The following is a 22,661-nucleotide window of genomic DNA, read 5'->3' on the forward strand; positions in this document are numbered from 1 at the left end:
AGAGAGCTCCCTGGTTTCGTGATTTCATTGTGAGAAACTTATGAGGATATTGTCATTATAAGATTTCCAGGTTTCAAGACAATCGGCAGTAAGTTTGCTTTGTTATGCTGTGCGAACCTCAGCAACTGGACAGGTCACAGGTGATGGATAGTGAAACCTCCCTCAGATATGAGAGGAAGCTGCGAATCAGGGTATCCAAATAAGAAGTACCGGACCGAGACAGCAAGGCTATCAGGGTGTGGAGGGTGTCCAGTGGCATGGACATACTCAGCAAATACCACAAATCCCATCGACAGCTTTGTGTCATGGCGAATGAACACCGCCATAAAAGTGTTTGCCCCCACTGCCTTGTGGGCCTGGAGGGATCCAGAAAGGCTAAGGGAGTTGGAACCCTGACAGCAAACAAGGGTGTACCTGGGAACTCACACCTGGCAGCCCCACCACCCAGGTGTAGGCTGTGACAGACCCAATTAGCTGACAGCCGAAAACATAAAAGAATTGAGAAAAGAAAGAAGCAACCGGACTGAAAATTGGAGACTACGCGGGCTACGAATAGGGACATTGAATATTGGAACACTAACAGGAAGGACTGAAGAAATTGTAGATCTAGTGGAGAGAAAAGGTATCGGCATCTTTGGAATGAGTGAAACAAAATGGGAAGGAAGAGGAAAAATGAAATTGAGGAAAGACTATAAAGTGTACTGGGCAGGTACTGAAGAGGGCAGGAGAAGTGGGGTTGGATTTGTGGTCAGAAGTGGAATAAGTGAGGAAGTAGAAAGGATAAATGACAGAATAATAAAACTAAAAATTAATGTAAGAGGGAAAGCAATAGAAATAATTCAAGTGTATGCCCCAGAAACAGGATGTACAAGGGAGGAGAATGAAGAATTTGAAGAACACTTGGAAGAACATGTAGGAAAGGAATGGCAAATTGTGAAGGGTGATTTAAATGTACAAGTGGGAAGAGACAGGAAAGGGTATACGGAAGTACTTGGAGCAGATGGATGGGGACAGAGGAGTGAGGAGGGAAGGAGGCTACTGGACTTTTGTAAGAGAAATGGACTGTTAGTAGGTAATAGCTGGTTTAAGAAGAAATGTGACAGCCATAAAATCCCAAGATACAGTTGGTATAATGAACAAAAGTCTGTAATAGATTATGTATTGATAAACATTTAAGTAAAGAAGAAAATGAACAATATTTAAGTAATACCCTGTGAAAACTTAGACAGGGACCACAAGCTCCTTGTAGGAGATATGAGGAGATGGAAAATAAAAGCTAGAAGGGAGGAACAAGAGAGAAAGATAAGAGTGTGGAAATTGAAGGAAAAGATGATAAAAGAGAAATATCAAGAAATATTGCGAACAAAAGTGCCAAGAGATGAACCCAAAGGAGTAGAAACAGAATTAGTAGAGGCAGCTGAAAAGGTATGTGGGTGGACAAGCAAGAAAAGAAAGAAGAGAAACACCATGGTGGAATGAAAGAACTAGAGAGGCAGTGAAAAACAAAAATAATGCATTTAGACAATGGTTTAGATGTAAATTACAAAATGCACAAAAAGAGTACATGGAAAAGAAGAGAGATACAAGAACAGTAGTAAAGGAGGAAAGAAGAAATTGGATGGAAGAATGGGCCAAAGTGCAAGGAAAAGATGAAGAGGATGAAGAAATAATGAGAATGTGGAGAAATCATTTCAAGAAATTGCTGCACATTAAAAAAGGAAGTGAACTTGAAGAAGTGAAGGAAAAAATGAATCTCACATGGAAACAAGTGGAGGAAGCACTGAGGAGAATGAATAGAGGTAGATCACCTGGAGTAGATGAAGTGCCAGTGAAAATGATACTAGGAGCTGGAAAGAGAGGAGTGGTGGAAGACCAGGAAAAAATGGAGAGGCTAGACTTCTATGCCGACCCATCCAGAGGCAGGAAACGGCAATGGATGATGATGTCATTATAAGGGTGTACATCTGTTCCTGATGTCCAGAAGTTTGTATTTGAATAGTCCCGGACACCACTGGTTCCACACTTCTCCATTAGAAGCACAAAATTCAATATGGCGGTATCTGGAGAGTGTGTGATAGATTCAAGTAATGCAGCAATTGCAAGTGGTATGATGGCTTCATTCGTAGATGTTTTAATTCTTCAAACAGTTGAAGCTCTTGACTTGCCAGATTTGTTGATTTCCATGGTCTGCATTGGAATGTTTCGCAGACAGTCCAGTCAACAGTCTCGTTCGACACTGTTGGTCCCATGTTGCATTTCGTACTCCTAACGGCAAAGTATCGAACCAGTGGTGTCCGAGACAGTTCGAATAAAAACTTGTGGACATAAGCCACAAATGTACACTCATATAATGACTATATGTTCCATAAGTTCGACACAATAAAATCCTGAAACAAGGGAGTTGTTTTTTAATAACCCTGTACATTGGGAGTTTGCTGGGAATGCCATTATAATATTAAATTTCACATTTTACTTGATTTTAACCAGATAAGTTATATTGGAGCATGATAGAAGATCAGTGCTTTAAAAGTAGAATTTAAATAAGATGATGGTCAACAACAACACAGAAGATATAGGAACTCAAAAAACACTTAACTGAGTATAGTTTTTGTTGACATGAACAAAGTTTTCACAATTAAGTGCTTTATTGTGAGTTGGTGCATTAAGAGTAATATGCAATAATTCAGTATGACTGCACTTCTGTTTTTGTAATTTGTTAATAATTGCATTTTTTTACATGATATCATGCTTTTAAACATGCTTGGTAAAAATTCTGTGAAATTAGAAAAAAGTATTTAGGCTCTAGTTGACATCATCTGAATATTTTGAAGTCCGTTGCAAGTACATATTCACATGCAGAAAAAAATGCCGTATTTGCCGGTGTATAAGATGCACTTTTTACCTTTAAAAATAGGTCTCAGTTTTTGATTACCTTCATTTCTGGAAATTTTCTCTCTTCTGCGTTTGACTATTTGAAGATTAAAATGCATTATTTCTAAGTTAGTTTAGGTAAGTTAGTTTTTTAAAGTACACATACATATTACTTTATACAGGGTGGTGCAAAGAAAAGGTAACCAAAATATTTAAATTGCCATCTGTTTGGTTACCTTTTTTTCGGTTACCTTTTTTTTTTGCACCACTCTGTACTTGAAATACTGTAAAGTAAATGAGAAAGCTTTTTTCCTCAAAAATGTATGCAAGAAAGTGAGTATGTCTTATATACTGGCACGTCTTAAACGCCGGCAAATATGGTATTTGTTTACCTGAAAAAAAAATGATGATGTGATTATAAATAATAGAAGTTAGGTTGTGTGACTTTTGAAATACACTGTAGCACTGTATATGCATCCCTGAAAGTGAACTTTATATTTTGTTTCAGGAGTGATCATTCGAATATGGGCACATTTTAAGAGGCAGCAGCACAAATTGGTCACCGTATGGGGTGTTCACTTCAACGGCTTGCATTATCTCGGACCAAAGTTACCCAGTGACCCATGCATGTTTCTTCAGAACACCATTGTTTTGAACATGCAGGGGGGATATTTCACAACTTTTGAGTGCCTGAAAGAGGAGCCGTTGAAGTTCAGATATGCAGATTACAGTCTTCCGGCACCTGATGTTTGCCCAAGTTACAGTGTTAATTTGCTGTTGAGGTGAGTTTCCTTTGTGTTCTGGGTCATAGCTGCTGTAATGCTGTTATTCCTAAATGCCTTGTGTAATGCCAGCTGATATTGTATGACAAATCATCATAATGTTCATTATGACTAGGGAACGGATTTCTCGGTCCATACCTATTTTTTTTTTGCTACGTTCTAGACGTATGCTATTTACAGATATTTGCTTTCCACGTACACAGTACCCCTCTACTGAAATTCTATAGAACCTAAAAATGCCTAAATGAACTATAAATGCCTAAAAGCCCTATTTTGACTTGAGAAACGTATTATAAATAATTCGCTTAACTAAAAATTACGTTCTTGAAGAACAACCCTTAATTTACACCACAAAGGTTTGAAGCCCTTGGAATTTGAGACCTTGAACAAATCCGAGCAGCAAGAGAAGTAATGCAACAGTAAGGGGTGTCGACGTCTTGGCAAAGTTCCTCACATCTTCCAGGATGCAGCATGAAATTGAAAAAAATGTGGAGCAATCTGACTGGATGCGTTCTCCATTATTAAACATCGTACTTCCCGGGCAATTAAAGGCTCCGCAGGTGTAGCATACCAAACAAAAATTTGGGCTGTTTTGGGACGGAATCCAAGCTACAAAATCATTCAGCTGTTAAACCAGAGCCGGCATTATTCCCAGCCTCCAACAGTGTAAGAGCGCTGGAAGATTCCAAGAATACCTCCGTCTGATTGGCGTTTCGAGTACCTGCTGTGAAGAGTAGGAAAGGCAACCCTGCAAGTGACCAATCACCTCGCTTATTTCCCCCATTGACACAACAATTAGGTGAATGGGGAGGGATGTGTGTCAGAAACTACAACTGCCCTAGTATGCAGGCTGTTCATCAAGGAGAGAAGACCAATGCTAACCTGCCTGCGGTTTGAGTTTTGAGGTTGGGTTTTTTAAGCCCATTTTATGCACAGATAGACTAATTAGGACTTGACCTACAGTTTAAAGTGCGATCTAAACCACTATGTGCCTCCAATGGATATGAAACGTACGACCTCTTCGTTACAAGGCGACATCGTTACCACTATGCCTCGGGGAGAACCAAGCCTGCCTTGGGAATCAGGTGCAGTTGCATTTATGGAGTTGGCACGTATAACTTACTGCGGCATAGAGAGAAGGTTCTCCGTGGACATTTCTGTGTTGTAATGATCACAATGAAAACTAATGGGATTGTTACAATCCAGAAGTGTCCATGACTCTACAAGCACCTACTCACGGACGACTGGAAGAACTTCACCACAGAGAACATTGAAAAGTACATGGTGGTGCAGTCCTTCAAAATATGATAAAAGTTTTTACATTGTACAAATCTAAGGGTGGGTGGGAATGGGCTGACATGTAAAAATAATCTAAAAAGACCGATATTAGTGTGGAATCCACAGTTTTCAGGGTTGCTAAGATGAATAGTGACACTCCAACTGCCGTTAAACTCCTAGTTCATCACTTTCGGAATGGGGGAGAGAGGGAGTGAAAAATAAAATGTCAAAAATGACCGAATTCTTAGTTTTCGGAGTCGCTATGCTAATTGGTGGCATTCACTATGACCAAATTTTGGTACACATATGACTTACAATCTGGAAAGAAATACTGTGGGGGTAAGACACTCCTGGCACCCCTAGAGGTGAGGGGGGGAAGGGGGTGATGTAAAAATAATCGAAAACTACCGATATTACTGTGGAATCCATGCTAAGATGAATAGTGACACTCCCAATGCCGTTCAACTCCAAGAAACCCCTGGCACCTCTAGGGTTGGGTGTGGGAAGGGGGTGAGATGTGAAATGAATGATATTAGTGTGGAAACAATAGTTTTCGGGGTCGCTAAGAGGAATAGTGACACTCCCAATGCCGATCATCTCCAAGTTCATTTTATACTATAGTTAGAATTCATTATTTTCTTGTCTAATAGAAGATTGGTATAAATAAATACCCGGGTAATGCCAGGCAATCAGCTAGTTGTATATATTTTATAATCAAAGAATAGTATTCATTGCACTGAAAAGAGTAACTTTTGCATATAAATTGCATCTAAAACCAGTTATTTCAGAAAATTTATTATTAATTAATAAATATGGCTATTAATTTTTATAAGCACCTGAAAGTCCTAAAATGGTTTTATAAAGTCCTAAATCACACTTTTTAGTACCTAAAAATCCATTCCCTAAGTACGACATCAGTATTTTTCTTTACAATTCCAAATTTCTCCTTTTATGAGAACTTTTGGGAAAAATAGTACTGACTGGGCTTTCTTTGTGTGCTGCTTTCTGTGTATGTTTGTAGCATTGTCTTGTTGCACATGTGACAGTGATTTAATGTCAGTTATGGAATCGAGAGTTTCATGGTGTATAAATTATAAGGCTGCTGGTAACATACTGGAAAAGTTAAGTTGCTAATATTCTGTAGGTATTCGAACTTGCTGGTAAGATGCATGAAAAGTGATTTGACAAAAAGGTACAAAAAGGTTTTTCAGGTGAGAGAGACTTGGTAAGAACAGAGTGGTTAATATGGTATGTGCATGTAGGTGTTTTTTTTTTACATGTTTATAGACAAAAAAAGCATGTAAATATGAACTTTGTTTCTGTTTCAAAATACAAATAAAGTTGCAGACTGTTTAGAAACCTGAATGGTAGTGAGGGTCCAACTAGGGTGCAATGTGAATATTCTAGGTACAACAGCAGCTGCCCCAAGGCAGTATTGCCAAACATAGTTTTTTGCAATTTTGCATGTTAAAAGGAAGTATAAATACCTAGATCCTTTGATGTTACTTTCCACAACACTCAAGAGGTCTACTTGTAACAGGACTCTCAAGCAACCCTCGCATTTACAACCCTTAAAGGGTGGAAATTATGCACTTACAATAGGCTTGACAACGTGGGGTCTCCCAAAATCAAGTATGTTGTTTTGTACTGTGGGCAATATTTCTTACAGAGGTAAACAATAACAGCCAAATACAGCTGAATCGATCCCCAATTCGTTGTGCTTTCCAGTTGATTTAATTAATGTTCACATTATGTTTTTTGTCCAGAGAAATGTTGTTCTCTTGTAGTTATGTGCAATTACTTATATACATTGGTATTGGCACAGCCGTCAAGAGGTAGAAAAATGACTTGAAGTAACTAAATCCACAATAGAGTGATTTAAGATTTTTCCTCTGGTTGTATTATCCAGATAGCTTTGTTTCACAACCAGCATCGAGAAAATATTACATTGAGAATAATTGTTAACAACCTTAACTGTGTCATTTGTATGTAAATAAACTAATTTGAACTAACATTCCTCACCTTTCTTTTTTTTCAGGTTACGCAATATTCAGCAAGCTATAAAGAAGCAAGCTCAAGCAGCGCAGATTTTGAGAGAGAAAATATCTGCTAGTGGGTTCACGTTCAATGAGTCAAAAGAAAACACAATCCCTGTCCTCAAGAAGCTGCTAAACAAATCAAACGAAAGAAGTCCACACAGGCAAGAACTTAAAAAGCTCAAGTTGAACGTGGAAATGCTGCGGTGCCGAGTCAAGTTGCTGCAGGAGGAGGAAACTAGAAAAAGGAAAGAAGTTTGGACCCTCGCAAAACGGAGAGACGTGCTCATTGACGAGAACCAGGATAAAGGTAAGTATTCGTGGCAGTGCTAGTTAACATGAGCCTTTCACTTTCTGCTCCTCCGGCATGGATGTGGTACTTTTTCTTTCGCCATGCATCAGGGCAAGGGAGATCCTCATGTACCCACAAAATCCATATGGCAACTGCAAAAAACCAAGCAGTAGCCATTAGCGCCTATAAAAAAACATGCCTGCATGTGCGACTAAAAAATAGCACCTTCATATGGATGCAGACTACGAGACCGGAAACCAGCAGCTCCAAAAATGCGATGCATGGCAATAGAAGGGAGTATCATGCTCACGCCAGAGGAGCAGAAAGTGAAATACCCAGGTCATGGAGCACTGCCATGAATGCGAGCAGGATAGAAAGGAACCATGCCACTCACAGCAAGACAGTATATGCCTGATGAAGCTACCAGACTAGAGTTGCAAAATGCAGGCTTTTTTGAATGGGCATTTTTTTTTCTCCATAAAAAAACAGCTTTTAGGGGGGGTAAATTCGGAATTTCTTTTGGCTTTTTACCGATTGCAGCTAACCAATTTCACTTGCAGTGTTAGTTAAGAGTTTAGAAGTTTGTAATGTCATATTTTTTAATTAGCTAAATAATTTTACATGGTATAGCATCCAAAGACTCATATTTGCCATTTCTTCTACAGGGTGTCTAAAAAGTCATGCAACCAAAACTTTGAATGTACATAACTTTCGTGCAAAAAGTGATAGAGACTTGGCATTAACCTTGTCCACATGATTATTTTTTGATCATTAAATTAGAAAATCATGCTATACATGAACATTCAATATGGAGAAAAAGTTACTAAGGTGTAACTTAATACAAACATGGATGAAGTCAGTAGTGGAGTTACTTGCAAAAATTCCGATGTTTATATTGACCGAACTGATAAAAGAATAAGAAATTGTTATGCTTAACCGGCAATTTATGCGGTTAATTGTAGCTTATTCATAAAAAGGTATTTTTTTTTAAAAATTACGAGGTGTACTGGCAACATTTGTCATGTCAGATGGCAGTATCAGGTGTGCCCGACATCCGGCTATGTTATTCAATCTTGTACAAGAAGATTAGGTTAGGTTTTTGGATATTGATTGAATAACAGCCAGATGTCAGGCACACCTGATACTGCCCTTTGACATGACCAATGTTGCCAGTACACTTTGTAATTTTAAAAAGAAAACACTTCTTTGTGAGTATGGCACAATTGAAATTTTTGAGAAGGGCACGACTTTTAAAAAGTTATTTTACCATGCTGTGATATCTCAACGGTTGACAACCACACTAGGTGACCAAATACATCAAGATTTGCTTCGTGACCAACTTTACCAGCCATTAAGTCAAATTATACATGCTGCACTTGAAAGCCAGATTACAACTATTTTATGCTAAATACAAATGTAAAGGGGTTTGATGCTAAATTTTCTATTTTAGATAGAGTAATTTACTTTGATAAGTTTACTTTTCATTTTTCCGTGTAAATTTTCTTCGCAATCTATTTCGTCACCCGTCTGGTAGCTTCGTCAGGCATGTATACTGTCTTGCTGCAGGCAGCATGGTTCCTTCTTCTTCCACTTGTGCTCGTGGCGGCGCTAGTTGATGTGGTCCTTTCACTTTCTGCCATTTTGGTGTGGGTGTAGTGCTTCCTTCTTTTTTCGTGCATCGGGGTTTTGCTGCTGTAGGCGTCGCTTCCCGGTCTCGTGATCTACTTCCGTGAAAAGGCATTTCGCATGTGCAGGTGAGCTTTTTTGCAAATGCTAAAGGCCTGTGCTTGCTTTCTTTTTTGCGCGAGGGGAGCAGGTTGGGTGGGTATGCATGTTCCTGATAGTGGGAAGCCAGGTTTTATTGAGGGCCCCAGGTAGGGTGACCAGACGTCCTTTTTTATCCGGACATGTCCTCCTTTTTAGGTGTCTGTCCGGCATCCGGGCAAATTTTTTTAGAAATCGGTAAATGTCCTCCTTTTTTGGAAAGAGTATAGCATTGACCATAGCAAATGTGCTGCATACAGAATGCTTCTCTTGGGGGCACGTTAAGTATTCGAGCAATGCTCACCTAGCATCTGGAAGTTCAACATGATCACTTTCCCGACTGAGTCATTAGTATGACGGTTATTTAAGGCACTAAAACCCCCTGAAATTGGCACCAAATTGATGAAAATAGGCACTTAAAAATACACTGTAAACTAAGAAAAGGCACCCTAAGATTAAAAAAAAGATATTAAAATAGATGTGAACTTATTTAAATTTTCTTCTTACAATGCAGTTATACTGTATTAACTCTTCAGTTTATACATAAAAGTGTGCTAACGATTAACATACTATAGTACTCCTTTGATTGAAATTCACATTTGCGGGGAATCGTCAGTTAAAGTAATTCTCACAAAAAGAGCTTGTGCTAAAGACTGTGCGAATTTGAACAAACTATGAAAGAACAATTTGCACCATTGTAACAAAAAAAAATATTTAAAATAATGTTCCAATTCAAACCATCAAATCTGGCGAATTCCAGATTTCAGTCAGTACAGCATCAACAAAGCCTTACATCTTTCAATATAGGAAAAGCCAAAGGCACATAAAAAGCTGAAGTATGCAAAAATTGCAGAATATCCATTTTTGCCATGATTATGCAAAATAGGCACTAACCATCAAAATAGGAATTTATAGGCACTATAAAAATGTGTTTTCGGAATAGAAACTCCACGAATCGAACTTTAAAGTTTAAACATGAAAGCCTATGTTTTACTACAAAGGAATAAAAAAGGCACATAGGCAAAATTCCGCTCCCCAGTCATTTGTATTAAGCGCTGAGACAGCTGCAACGCACATAATCTGTGCAGTTCCTTTTCGGTTGATTGATTTGGTTTATTTTACTTCGCTCTTCTGCCACTTTTGGCTAATAGCGAAGATGGGTATGAGCGATGATATGATGATTTTGATGAAGGACACTCAGTCTAATATCCAAGAATTAGAAAAGAAGTAAAATTCTGTGCTTCCAATTATAGATATTCTTTGTCATTTGTTAAATAACAGATTATGAGATTGCTTTCTTTGCTTAAAGGTAAGAGATATTCTGAAAAGTATCTGTGAGCGAAATGTTGGTAAGATTTTTGTATATTGATTAAATTATGAGTAATGGCAAATGTATAGCCATTTTTTTTTGCTATGTCCTCCTTTTTCGCCATGCTCTGTCATCTTTTTTAAATTTAAGTGTCTGGTCACCCTTGCCCCGAAGTTAGTGTTGGGGTCGGTGGGAGTGGTCAGTATTGCAGAGGTTTCTTTTGAGAACCTGTCCAAGGTGGATTTCGCTTACTTGACTATATTGGCAGAGACAATGTTACGGTTTTTGTCTATAAGGTGGCAGGAAAGGCCTGTTCTTCTCCCAAGTTGGTGATCAGCATCATGCTCTTAAGCCAATCATCAAGTCGGCACTTTGTCATACCTACATACTTGCTTCCTCAAGTGCAGGTGATCATGTAGATGCCACTTCTTGCATTGGGGTTGGTGTAATATTATTTGAAATGGGTTAGGTGTGTGTCTATGGAAGGAGGAGATTTTATCTGCTATCTTGAAACTGTGCCTGGTTAGAACTTTTTGAATTTTCTTGGTTAGGTCAGGATATCGGGGGAGGCCGATCCATATTTCTTTTATCCTTTCCTTCTGGTGGCGGGGCTGGTTCGTTTTTCTTTTGGTAGTGTCTAGGAGGTGGAGGAGTTCTTGTTGGCTGATGCCAAGGGAGATGATATGATTGCTCTCTGGAAGAAGTTCATCCAAATGTTGTTTTTTTGCTGTCCGTATTACTTTCTCTTCACCTTGACATATGTACAACTCAGGTTCAACTGTAATCATATTTTTAATTGATACACTGTTTACGCTTTGGCATATATGGAAATTAGTAAGAGTATGGCATTATTATGAATATTGCTTCAAAGTGGGATCAGCTCAACTCTATGATTAGGTAAGAGAAATTTAAGAAGTACTATTATTTCTATGTGAAACAAAGGCTAATTTTACCTCTTTGGTGTGTAAACTAAGTGTGTATCATGTTTCTTCTTTTTTTTAAATGTATAGATGGCAATACTGTCAATTCATCTACAAGGACCCATGCTTAATTTGTGAATGGGGAACAAGAACACTGTAGCAGTTCATAGACTTTTCAAAATTGTCTGTGTAGTCACATGTAAACACTGTTACATTCTCCTCTCATTGCGCTGCTTCTTATTGTTGTGTGCCTGTTATTTTTCTACCTGTGTGTGTGTATAAAATCATGACAATTACTATTATGTTACTGGCAACACTGTTCGGAGGAGAGGTAGGAAAAACTGAGAGTACTGGTACAGCTCACCACTCGGGAAAAGACGGAAATGAAGTGAGTAGCAAAGGGCGACTCCACTATTAGAGTTGGGGGAGTGCACCTGAGTGAGAAACACATGTGGGCTTGCTGTAACCGGTGCAACAACGCAAGTCGTTTAGGGATACCAGATGTCCTATTTTACCTGGACATGTCCTCTTTTTCGGGTCCTAAAAATGCTCAGTGTGGGTTTTCAGGAAAATTTGGAAAATTCCTCTTTTTGGGGGTATAGACAATTGTTTAACTTCAAAATTGGTAACAAAATGTTATTTGTAAATCATTGTTTCCATCTTCAATTTTGAAGTAAGGAAATGCAACACACTCAGTTGCAAGCGCAAAGACAAAAACTTATCTTCCAACAAAGAAAAATTGTTCGACTTTTGCATCTTCTGCTGTCACTGCTGCACTGCTTGAGGTTTTGATTTCAAAGCATTTGTGACATCTACCACGGCTCGTGGTGAGGAGCAAATTTCTAACAATAGGTAAGAATATGCCACTTTGATTTGAGTTCCATGACATCAGAATTCGGAAATAAACAGTAAATTTTAACTACTCTACTCTTTTCTTAGTTGTTACATTGCAGTGGAGAAGTAAAGTTCTGTCTTATCAGCAATCTGAACCATACCGAACGAAAATGTATTTTTAGTGACGACTTACAAAAACGGTTTCCTGACTTTAGGCCTGGAAGAAACAACTGCGAGGCAGAATGTCAATTTGTTATTCTTTTAAAGTAAGAGACAAGTTTCACAACCATATAATATTACGAGCATAGTGCATAAATATTAGAATATTCAGACATTTGCCTATTATTAGTTATACGGAAACTGTGTAAAATAATTTTACAGGGGTGTGAGATCTATAAGTTAATCAAAATATCAGTAAGCACAAAAGGTGTGTTCGAACTGCTGCATCTTCGTCGAAAAGTTGACAACTTTCTGCAATCTATGAAAAAAATGTCCTTTTTTTTTTTTTAAAGTTTGTCATCTGGTAACCCTAAAGTCATTGCCATATATTCTTTTTGAAATTATTTGAAATTCAGTATAAATAATGTACAGGATAAGCAATACAAAAATATTCTGCACACTGAAAGAAAAAGAAGAAAAAATGAAGCAGCAACCTGTTGCCGCAGACACACGCTCTGTGTGATTGACGCAAAGATCTTTTCGTGAGCTGACTGCTGTACAGGGTGAGGCTAGAAGCTTAACCTGGAGCTGCATCTACCAGTGTTTCCACTCGCATGAAAAACCCTGGGGATCCAAGAAATCTTGAAATTTGGTAGAGTTCATATGTAATTGATAAGTTGGCAGGAGGATTTCCTCCCTCAAGTTTCTTCCCAAGTACCTAATACACAGTACATGCTTTTTTGCTTGCAGGTACAGATTTGTTAGAAAAATACCAACACCTTCACAAAGAAATAGAACATCTCAAGGAGTGGAATAAATCTTACTTAGACTCACGTGGACAGTTCCTGAGAACCAATGCACGGCTCACCTTTAGGAGAAAACAGCTTATTTCAGAGTTGAATACCATATACCCAATAACTCAGGTGAGACACATGTAAAGTCAAAATCCTATTTAATAATTAGAGACCATATTTTAATGGGAATTCCTTTTTTTATTATTTCTCCACAGGATCATGGAATAAATAATAACATTGTTGATAATTATCTTCCACCAACAAGAATACATGGTTTTGACTTCTCTCCTTTTCCCTTCTTTAAAAATATTTTCCTTTCTGGTCCCTTTATTGACTAGTTTTTCAGCCTACAAATCCCTTTTTTTCTCTTTGAAAAATATCTTCCTTGTGGGACAAGGTGATGAATTTGATATCTTTATTGACAATATATCAAATATTTTGTATGACTATATTTTCCCTAAACAAAAGAGACAACAAGCAGTGGAATGTGGTAAACTGTTTGAAGGAAGATTTCATGGAAACAGATGGTAAGATTATTCGCTGGACTTTACCTTCAAAAAAAGGAAACAAAAAAGTTTATTTTTGCCCTCCACTAAAAATATTGTTTTTAAATTAAACAATATTTATCATTCATATATAACAAGGGATACATTAAATTTCTTGCATTTTTGACCTTACTTCATACGAAATTTAATGTATCCCTTTTTTATGAATGGTATGTATTGTGCTTCCATTCAAAATAATATGTTTAGTGGAGTGCAAAAATAAACTCTCGTCCTTTTTCATTTCCTTTTTTTGGCAATAATTTTTCCTTTTTTGTACTTTTTAGATTGTTACCTTTAAAATCTGGTCTCTATTAATAATACTGTAGATATGGATGGTTTATGATTTATTAGGAGCAAAGGAATTAAACATTTAAATTTCATAACTACAATACTGACAGCGTTTTTTCCCCAGCAGCAGATCAATTATTGATATAATGGTTTGAAGAAATATGCATATTTTATAACATTGTTTACTATTGTGCATGTTACAGAAAGGTACACAATGAATCCTGTTTGCAAATGTGCTCTGTAATGTTTTAGGGTGATTCAAACTTGAAATTTCCCTAAGACCAGTTTTGCATGCATGGAGATAGCAAATTACAGATAGTTGTGGACATATACAATAAGAAGCAATCGTTTTATTATCGGACAGGGATCTCACACATCCTTTTGAATGACACTCTAAATAGGGTTACCAGATGTCCAGTTTTTCCTGGATATGTCCTACATTTTAGCCTTTTGTCCGGCTTCTGGGAGTAATTTGAAAAATATTATAAATGTTTTTGATCCTCGCATAATATTAATTAGAAAAATGCGTGTTCACAGTTGGACAAAGAGAAATTATGCAAGTTACAAGTCTAAGGACTTCACTCCCAAACTCAATAGTAAAATTTATATTTTTGATTTGGTGTTTTTAAGTCCACTTTATAAAAAACTCAATATGCTGACCAAGGCAGTAATTTATTTTATTATAAAACATAAACTAAACGTAACGTTTCAACCTTCTATCAAGGTCTTCTTCAGATTCTGCACCAAGTACAAATGTAACAAGATACAAACACAGGACGATATATATATATACAAACATTACTCCCCTCCAGACTATTAGAATGTTGTTCTGGAACATTCTAGCAGGTGGCTTTCCCTTGTCAACCATACTTTCACCTAAAAGGTAAAAGGGTAAAGTGCTCCCCTGTGCATAGCACCATGCCATGAAGGCGTATAGGGGGTGTGGGTGTAACACCCCACACTTTCTTGATCCGGTCGTGAGTGGGGTGTTGTGATCAGCATCATGCCCCTGACCGCCTTTACCCCCCAGGGTTTCCCCCAGGTACCCATGTTATTCGACGCTGGGTGGGCGCCGGAGCTGCTTCCAACGTTAGAAAAGTTCCTGGATTTGAACCGGCCGGGGATCGAACCCGGGACCTTTAGCATGGTAGTCAGACGCATTACCTAAAAGGCTAAACATATTTACTTCCATATAGAATGTGGTTGGACTCTTTATCTCACGCTCTTTTTACTTCATTCTTCATCCTTCTCTCCTCTTTCTCTCTTGTCCTGTCCACTCTTTCTAACACCTTCTTCCATTCTTTGTTTAACTTCAGTCCTCCATTCCAGTTCATTGTGTCTTCTTCACCTTTCTTCTCTATTTCCTTGGCCTCCTTCCATTTTCTCACTAGTATTCTCTTCTCCCTTCCTATCTGCTTAGCCTCATCCCACTCCATGTCATCTCCTGTTTCTCTCGTGTGTTTAAATATCGCATTTCTCTCTCTCTCTTAAGTCGTACATCATCCCTATGTTGTTTCAACCTTTCTTTCAGTCTCTTTTTCATTTCTCCTATGTACACACTCTGGCACTCTTTACATTTCACTTCGTAGATAATCCCTTCCCCTTCCCCTTCTCTGTTTTGCTATTTCTTGTTTGCATTCTTTGCTATTCTTAGGATACTTCTCCCTCCCTTCCTGTAAGTTTTAATACCTGCTTTCCTAAGCATTTTGCTTACCTTTTCTGTGGTCTTCCCCGTACTCCTTATTCCAAACCTCCTCTCTTTTTCTTTCTCTTCCAATTCTCCCCTGCCACTTTTCTTCCTTCTTCTGTTTATGTCCAGTCTATCCTCCTTCTCATAGCCATTCTTTTCCAGCTGTTTCCATAGGCTATTTATTTTGCCTTCTTTTTCACATTCTTTTGTGCATATTTTCTTGATTCGGTCCTCCATATTCTTTATAAAATTTCTTTTTGTCACCTCACAATTTCTTTTTGTCTTGGTGATGTGACAAAAAGAAATTTTATAAAGAATATGGAGGACAGAATCAAGAAAATATGCACAAAAGAATGTGAAAAAGAAGGCAAAATAAATAGCCTATGGAAACAGCTGGAAAAGAATGGCTATGAGGAGGAGGATAGACTGGACATAAACAGAAGAAGGAAGAAAAGTGGCAGGGGAGAATTGGAAGAGAAAGAAAAAGAGAGGAGGTTTGGAATAAGGAGTACGGGGAAGACCACAGAAAAGGTAAGGAAAATGCTTAGGAAAGCGGGTATTAAAACTTACAGGAAGGGAGGGAGAAGTATCTTAAGAATAGCAAAGAATGCAAACAACAAAAAGCAATACAGAGAAGGGGAAGAGGAAGGGATTATCTACGAAGTGAAATGTAAAGAATGTCAGAGTGTGTACATAGGAGAAATGAAAAAGAGACTGAAAGAAAGGTTGAAACAACATAGGGATGTTGTAGGACTTAAGAGAGAGGGAGAAATGCGATATTTAAACACACGAGAGAAACAGGACATGACATAGAGTGGGATGAGGCTAAGCAGATAGGAAGGGAGAAGAGAATACTAGTGAGAAAATGGAAGGAGGCCAAGGAAATAGAGAAGAAAGGTGAAGAAGACACAATGAACTGGAATGGAGGACTGAAGTTAAACAAAGAATGGAAGAAGGTGTTAGAAAGAGTGGACAGGACAAGAGAGAAAGAGGAGAGAAGGATGAAGTAAAAAGAGCGTGAGATAAAGAGTCCAACCACATTCTATATGGAAGTAAATATGTTTAGCCTTTTAGATGAAAGTACAGTTGACAAGGGAAAGCCACCTGCTAGAATGTTCCAGAACAACTTTCTAATAGTCTTGGCGGGGGGGGGGAGTAATGTTTGTGTATATATATCGTCCTGTGTTTGTATCTTGTTACATTTGTACTTGGTGCAGAGTCTGAAGAAGACCTTGATAGAAGGTTGAAACGTTATATTTAGTTTTATGTTTTATAATAAAATAAATTACTGCCTTGGTCAGCATATTGAGTTTTTTATATCATGGAAACAAGGCGTAATGGTGTTATAAGTCCACTTTATGCAAAGTAAGGCTAATCGGGACTGGACCTACAGTTTAAAGTGGGATCCGAACCACCATGTGCCTCCACCGGGTATCGAACCCGGGACCCCTTGATTACAAGGCAATGTCGCTACCACTGCACAATCGGGAAATATATGTTGATTCAGTCACCCCCCCCCCTCTCAAAATAATAAAAGTTTGTCCTGCTAGAAGAAAAACAGAAGTAATTAATGGACCAAGTTTTGGGGCCATATTTTGCCGTATTCACTGTTCAGTGCCTGAGCAAAATTTGTGATTTATACTGATGGAACAAGGTGTTTCTCATTCTTATTCAATATTTTGGTTGTAAAGCAAGGGTATACAGAACAAAGTTATTGTACTAAAAACTACCCTAGATGAAACTTCAGGAATCAGTTCAAGTTACGGTAATCGCTGCACATTTATTTGCCATTCCAGGTCATAATGCAAATGTTGATAGAGTACTTCCATTACCATCAGCAGAATGCACTCAGGGAGAAACAATTTTTTCATAGTCTGTAAAATATTTGGTACTGGTTCAGTATAATATCAAATAGTTTGACTGTTCAGTTTCTCATAAATATATTTTGATTAAACCTGTAATTTTGAGAAAAATTGTCTCCTCTGAGAACTACCAGTTAAAACATGTAATCAGAAATGTATTGTTTAATGTTGATTACAAGTTTGGAAATTTTGCATTTAGGAATTCATTATTTTTCTTTAAAACTGGAAACTGTCAATTTTAAATTACTGTCTTAACGTGTTCTAGAAATGTGTATTATTTATTGCAAATGCTGTGAGTCCTACATTTTGACTTAGTCCTACACGTTTGGACATTATGTCCTACTTTTCCCTTATAGCGATCCGGTAACCCTAACTCTAAACCAGTCAGCCATATATCGTGAATTATTTTCTTGTACAAGGGTCGTTCAAGGTTGACCGGGACTTTTATTTCTGCAGAGGAAATAGGTAGCAGAAGAAACACCAAACTATGTCAGTTTTTCAAAGTATTCTCCGTGCGCGCCGAGGCACCAGTGCCATCGTTCTGGCAGCTCCCGAATTCCTTTGGCGTAGAAAGAACTTGGTTGTTGTCGTAGCCACTGGAGGACATCGCTCCGCAGTGCTTCGTCTGTCGTGAATTTCTTCCCTCCCGGATGGTCTTTAAGGGGTGCAAACAAATGATAATCACTGGGGGCTAAATCCGGACTGTAGGGGGGATGGGGCAGAACTTCCCAGCACATGTCGGCCAGAGTTGTTGTTGTCACATTGGCCATGTGAGGGCGGGCATTGTCATGGAGAAGAATGACATTTCCAGACAACATCCCAGGTCTTTTCTTGCGAATGGACTTTCGTACAGCACCACTCAACAATGTGGAGTAATACTGGGCATTAATCGTGCTCCCTTTGTCCAGAAAATCCACATGGATAACGCCCTTCATGTCCCAGAAGACACTTGCCATGACCTTACCAGCGGACAGCTGCGTTTTGCTTTTCTTGGAGGGCGGGGAACCTTTATGCCGCCACTCCATGCTGCGTCTTTTGGTCTCTGGGGTTGAATTGTGCAACCATGTTTCATCACACGTGATGATGGATTGCAACAATTCATCACCTTCTGCTCGAAACTGATTCAGAAGCTGTTCACAGACCATCTTGCGTGTCCACTTCTGATCGAATGTCAGCTGGCGGGGAACCCACCTTGCACAGATTTTGCGGAAGCGTAAGTGGCCGTGAATGATTGTCTCAACACTCCTGACACTGATATTCACCTCGGCAGCAATATCCCGCACTGTTACTCGCCGGTTCTCAAGAATCATTTGCTCAACACGTGCGATATTCATTGGTGTGACTGCAGTCGGGCGAATGTGTCCATGCGCTTCATTTGTCACCAGCTCCAGTCCTTCGCGAAACTGCTCACACCATTCGTACACTCTTGTCCGCGACATCGTTTGTTCACCATACTGTGCTTGCAATCGTCTGAAAATCTCAGCTGGTTTCACTTTCTCCTTCACGAGAAATTTGATTACACACCGCTGCTCCACAACCACAGACACACTGCTTACCGCCATGTTCGCTGCAACTGCTGCGCATGCGCGAAATACGTCATGCTGGGCGCTAGTTACTCGCGAAGGAATACATTACGTCACCCGCACGTTTCATCATGATCCGGCTATTCATCGATTTTTTACGTACGAAAATCCCGGTCAACCTTGAACGACCCTTGTAGTTGACAATTATTACAAGCATAAGAAAACAGTTTTTCGTTGTGACGTTTCAGGAGAACACACGCTCCTTTCATCAGACATTTATTTTCATTTTGACTAAAGATACAGTTATAACAATGGATAGCAATTTTTTAAACAAAAAAAAATTGTTACATAATGGATGTTGTCAATGTTACATTGTTGTAATATAGCAACTTAACTGTGAAAAGAAGCAGTCTGTTATATTTTTATTTCAGATAAAAAAAATTGATCACATTATTTTTTATTTAAAATTATGAATCCCAAATATTATCAGGTAATTCAAAGTCATCATTTTTTTCACAAAGTCTCGTGATGTTTTCTGTTACATTAAATTTTAAAGATGGTGGCTTACTCAATTTTCTTTTTCACAAATGGAGTAAGCCACCATCTTTAAAATTTAAAGTAAAAGAAGACATCACGAGACTTTGTGAAAAAAATGATGACTTTGAATTACCTGATAATATTTGGGATTCATAATTTTAAATAAAAAATAATGTGATCAATTTTTTTTATCTGAAATAAAAATATAACAGACTGCTTCTTTTCACAGTTAAGTTGCTATATTACAACAATGTAACATTGACAACATCCATTATGTAACAAATTTTTTTTGTTTAAAAAATTACTAACCATTGTTATAACTGTATCTTTAGTCAAAATGAAAATAAATGTCTGATGAAAGGAGCGTGTGTTCTCCTGAAACGTCACAACGAAAAACTGTTTTCTTATGCTTGTAATAACCGTTAACTACAGGAAAATAATTCTACAATGCAAGCAATGCGTACATACAACAAAAACTATATATCATGTGACAAGTTTTTTTTTAACAAAGGAAGCTGTTTGAACTCTTCACTGACATGTGGTACCAGCAAAGAAGGAAACTGCCATGCCAGTGTAGACGAAGCATGTGGGTTAGGGATTTTATGGCTTTGACCTATGCATACTGTCTACAGACTATCTGACAATTTGCCAGCTCCTACGTATACATGGTCCTACATATCCAGTCATCCTAGAAAGACACATGTAATTAATTTTTGCACTACCCACTCAAGAATAAGGTATGTACTGTATTTGTTCATAGTTTTGTTATTTTGTATTGCTTTTTATCAACCTTTTGTTCTTATCACAGTGATGAGGATGAGTGATGATCGGATGAAATTGATGAAGAAACACTTAAAAATAAACATCCATGCCAAAACCAGGATTCAAACCTTCAAACTGATAGTGACATTGAAAGTCAACCACTTGATGAACTTGGCCACACATTTCAGTTATGTGACCAATGAAGGAAAAAGATGAGCTAATACAAAACAATGTTTGCGGCAATTTTTAAGTCTACAAAATTCTATTGATGGTTATTTTATATGGTTCAATTTTTTAAAGGAACTGTTAATGCTCTTTTCTTTCCAGCTGCCAAACGGAAATCACACCATTTGCGGAATACCTCTACCAAACTCTGAAGACTTTGTTGGCCATGATGAAGTGACAATATCCGTAGGGCTTGGCTATGTTGCTCATTTGGTTCAGATGATCTCAATTTTTCTGCAAATTCCATTGAGGTATCCTGTCATTCATTTTGGATCTCGGAGCAAAATAATGGACCACATTACTGATAAGATACCTGACAAAGATCGAGAGTAAGTACGCATGATTTGGAATTTTATTCGATACATTTAAATTGCAGGTCAGAAGCAGATTTGATGATGAAATGAGACATGCATTCATATATTTTTGTCTCTTTTCAAGCAGTAAATGCAAAGATCAATAAAGACAACATCAAAATAGAAAGGAAAAAAAGATATTAGAAAGGGGCAAATGAAATTTTTCATGAAAACAAAAATACTGATAAATTACAGATATTAAATTGGCTGATATCAATATCACACCGATCCAATACAAAATTTCACAGCGGAACCTCAACTTTACATTTTTCGGGGAACCAACCTGAGAAAATTAATAATGCGGCTAAATGTAAAAATCGAGAAAATATTTATAATGTCTTGTTATTTTGGACCATCAAGATTGAATGTATAATGCAGGAAAATGTAAAACCAGGGAACATAAACTTGGGAGTTCCACTGTAAATGATTAATGAACCTCCTTTATTAATATGTGCAACAGGTGGTGCAGTGGGGTTTTGCATTTAGAAAAGAAACTTTACATGTAGACTTTTACTTTACAAAACCCAGTATGATGATAAATGTGATGAAAAGAGAAGAAAGTGAGACTAAATATCGAGAAGACAATTCAGTCAAATCTATCTCACTAATCAATCACTTTGATAAATGTCCTCGGTTAAATATGAAGTCTTGATTGGCACATGATTTTATGTATATACCTGTCAGAATTCAAATCAATGTAATAGCACAGTAGGAAGCTACGGATATATGTTGAAAAGGAATACCAGCTTACATATGCAGATGAATAGTGTTTATGTCAAACAATTATAAATATTTTTATAATTATTATATTGATAAAAAACTAGAAATAACAAAAGTTACAACAGCATCAAATTATGCATTTGTTAACAAGGACATTTATATCATATAAATGTTATTGATAAGAAGAAAATATTTCTTTATCTCCTTTTGAGATAGAGTAAGTCTTTGTTTTTATAATTTAACATGCATTCATTCTACAACTGAGTATGTTCAATATGCCAATTTCTTCATCCAGGTTTTCTACAATCCTGATCTTCAGTTTTCAAAACTCAGCATCCGGCCAAATGCAGAACATTTGTGTGTCACTTTATGTAACTTTCCTCAAAGCATTCATCTGAGGAATTGTAGCATTCACAAGCTTGCTTGTTAAGGAAGATGAAAGCAGATACCTATTAACTGCTTCAAATTCAACATGGCATATTTTATACATATGAGTGCCGTTCCACAACTTTCGAATCTTTTGAGAGATTATATCATAATCAAAGTTCATTCAAGTCATAAAAGGCTTCTATATAACTTAAGCATCCAAGTTATTATAAAATTGCAAAGTTTAATGCTTTAAAAGCAACAATTATTGTACAAATACATATCTATCCCATATTGCCATATCTTTGTTCCATCTTGAGATCATCTCCCAGTCACAGACAACTAGTATCAGAGCAACTAGTTCAAGCCAGATTTTTTAGTCTGTGTTATCTTCAATTGTTTTTGTTTTATATTTTTATCAATAAGTGCTTAACAGCTTGAATGTTTGTGTAGTAAATATACATATTTGCTCTGTTACAGCTATTATACAATGTATATCACAATATACTTATCTAATGATTACAACTACAATTTTTTTAATGTTGATACAACATATCAAGAATGACGTCATATTATACATTGAACAATTTTAAAGTGTTGACCTTTGTATATAAACCTTGATGCCAATGCAAATGTACACAATTTCAATAAATTTAATTATAAATTTGAATGTATCATATCTTTCTTGTCTGAAAGAACACATATGATTGAAGATATGTTAATTTTTCATAATATCAATCAAAAATAACTG

General features: G+C 37.4%; 1 protein-coding gene across 2 annotated transcripts in view; it reads left to right on the top strand.

Moving 5' to 3' along the window:
* Positions 1-22,661, top strand: part of Uvrag (UV-resistance associated gene) — a 61,174-nt gene that overhangs the window by 20,098 nt on the left and 18,415 nt on the right. For both annotated transcript variants that reach the window (XM_083122628.1, XM_083122629.1), the window contains exons 4-7: positions 3,380-3,653; positions 6,970-7,277; positions 12,996-13,168; positions 20,574-20,800. In XM_083122628.1, the coding sequence (XP_082978754.1) occupies positions 3,380-3,653; positions 6,970-7,277; positions 12,996-13,168; positions 20,574-20,800 (982 nt within the window). The remainder of the gene's footprint in view (positions 1-3,379; positions 3,654-6,969; positions 7,278-12,995; positions 13,169-20,573; positions 20,801-22,661) is intronic.

This window comes from Lepisma saccharinum, chromosome 5 (genome assembly GCF_977018435.1).
Source record: "Lepisma saccharinum chromosome 5, izLepSacc3.1, whole genome shotgun sequence".
NCBI lineage: Eukaryota > Metazoa > Arthropoda > Insecta > Zygentoma > Lepismatidae > Lepisma > Lepisma saccharinum.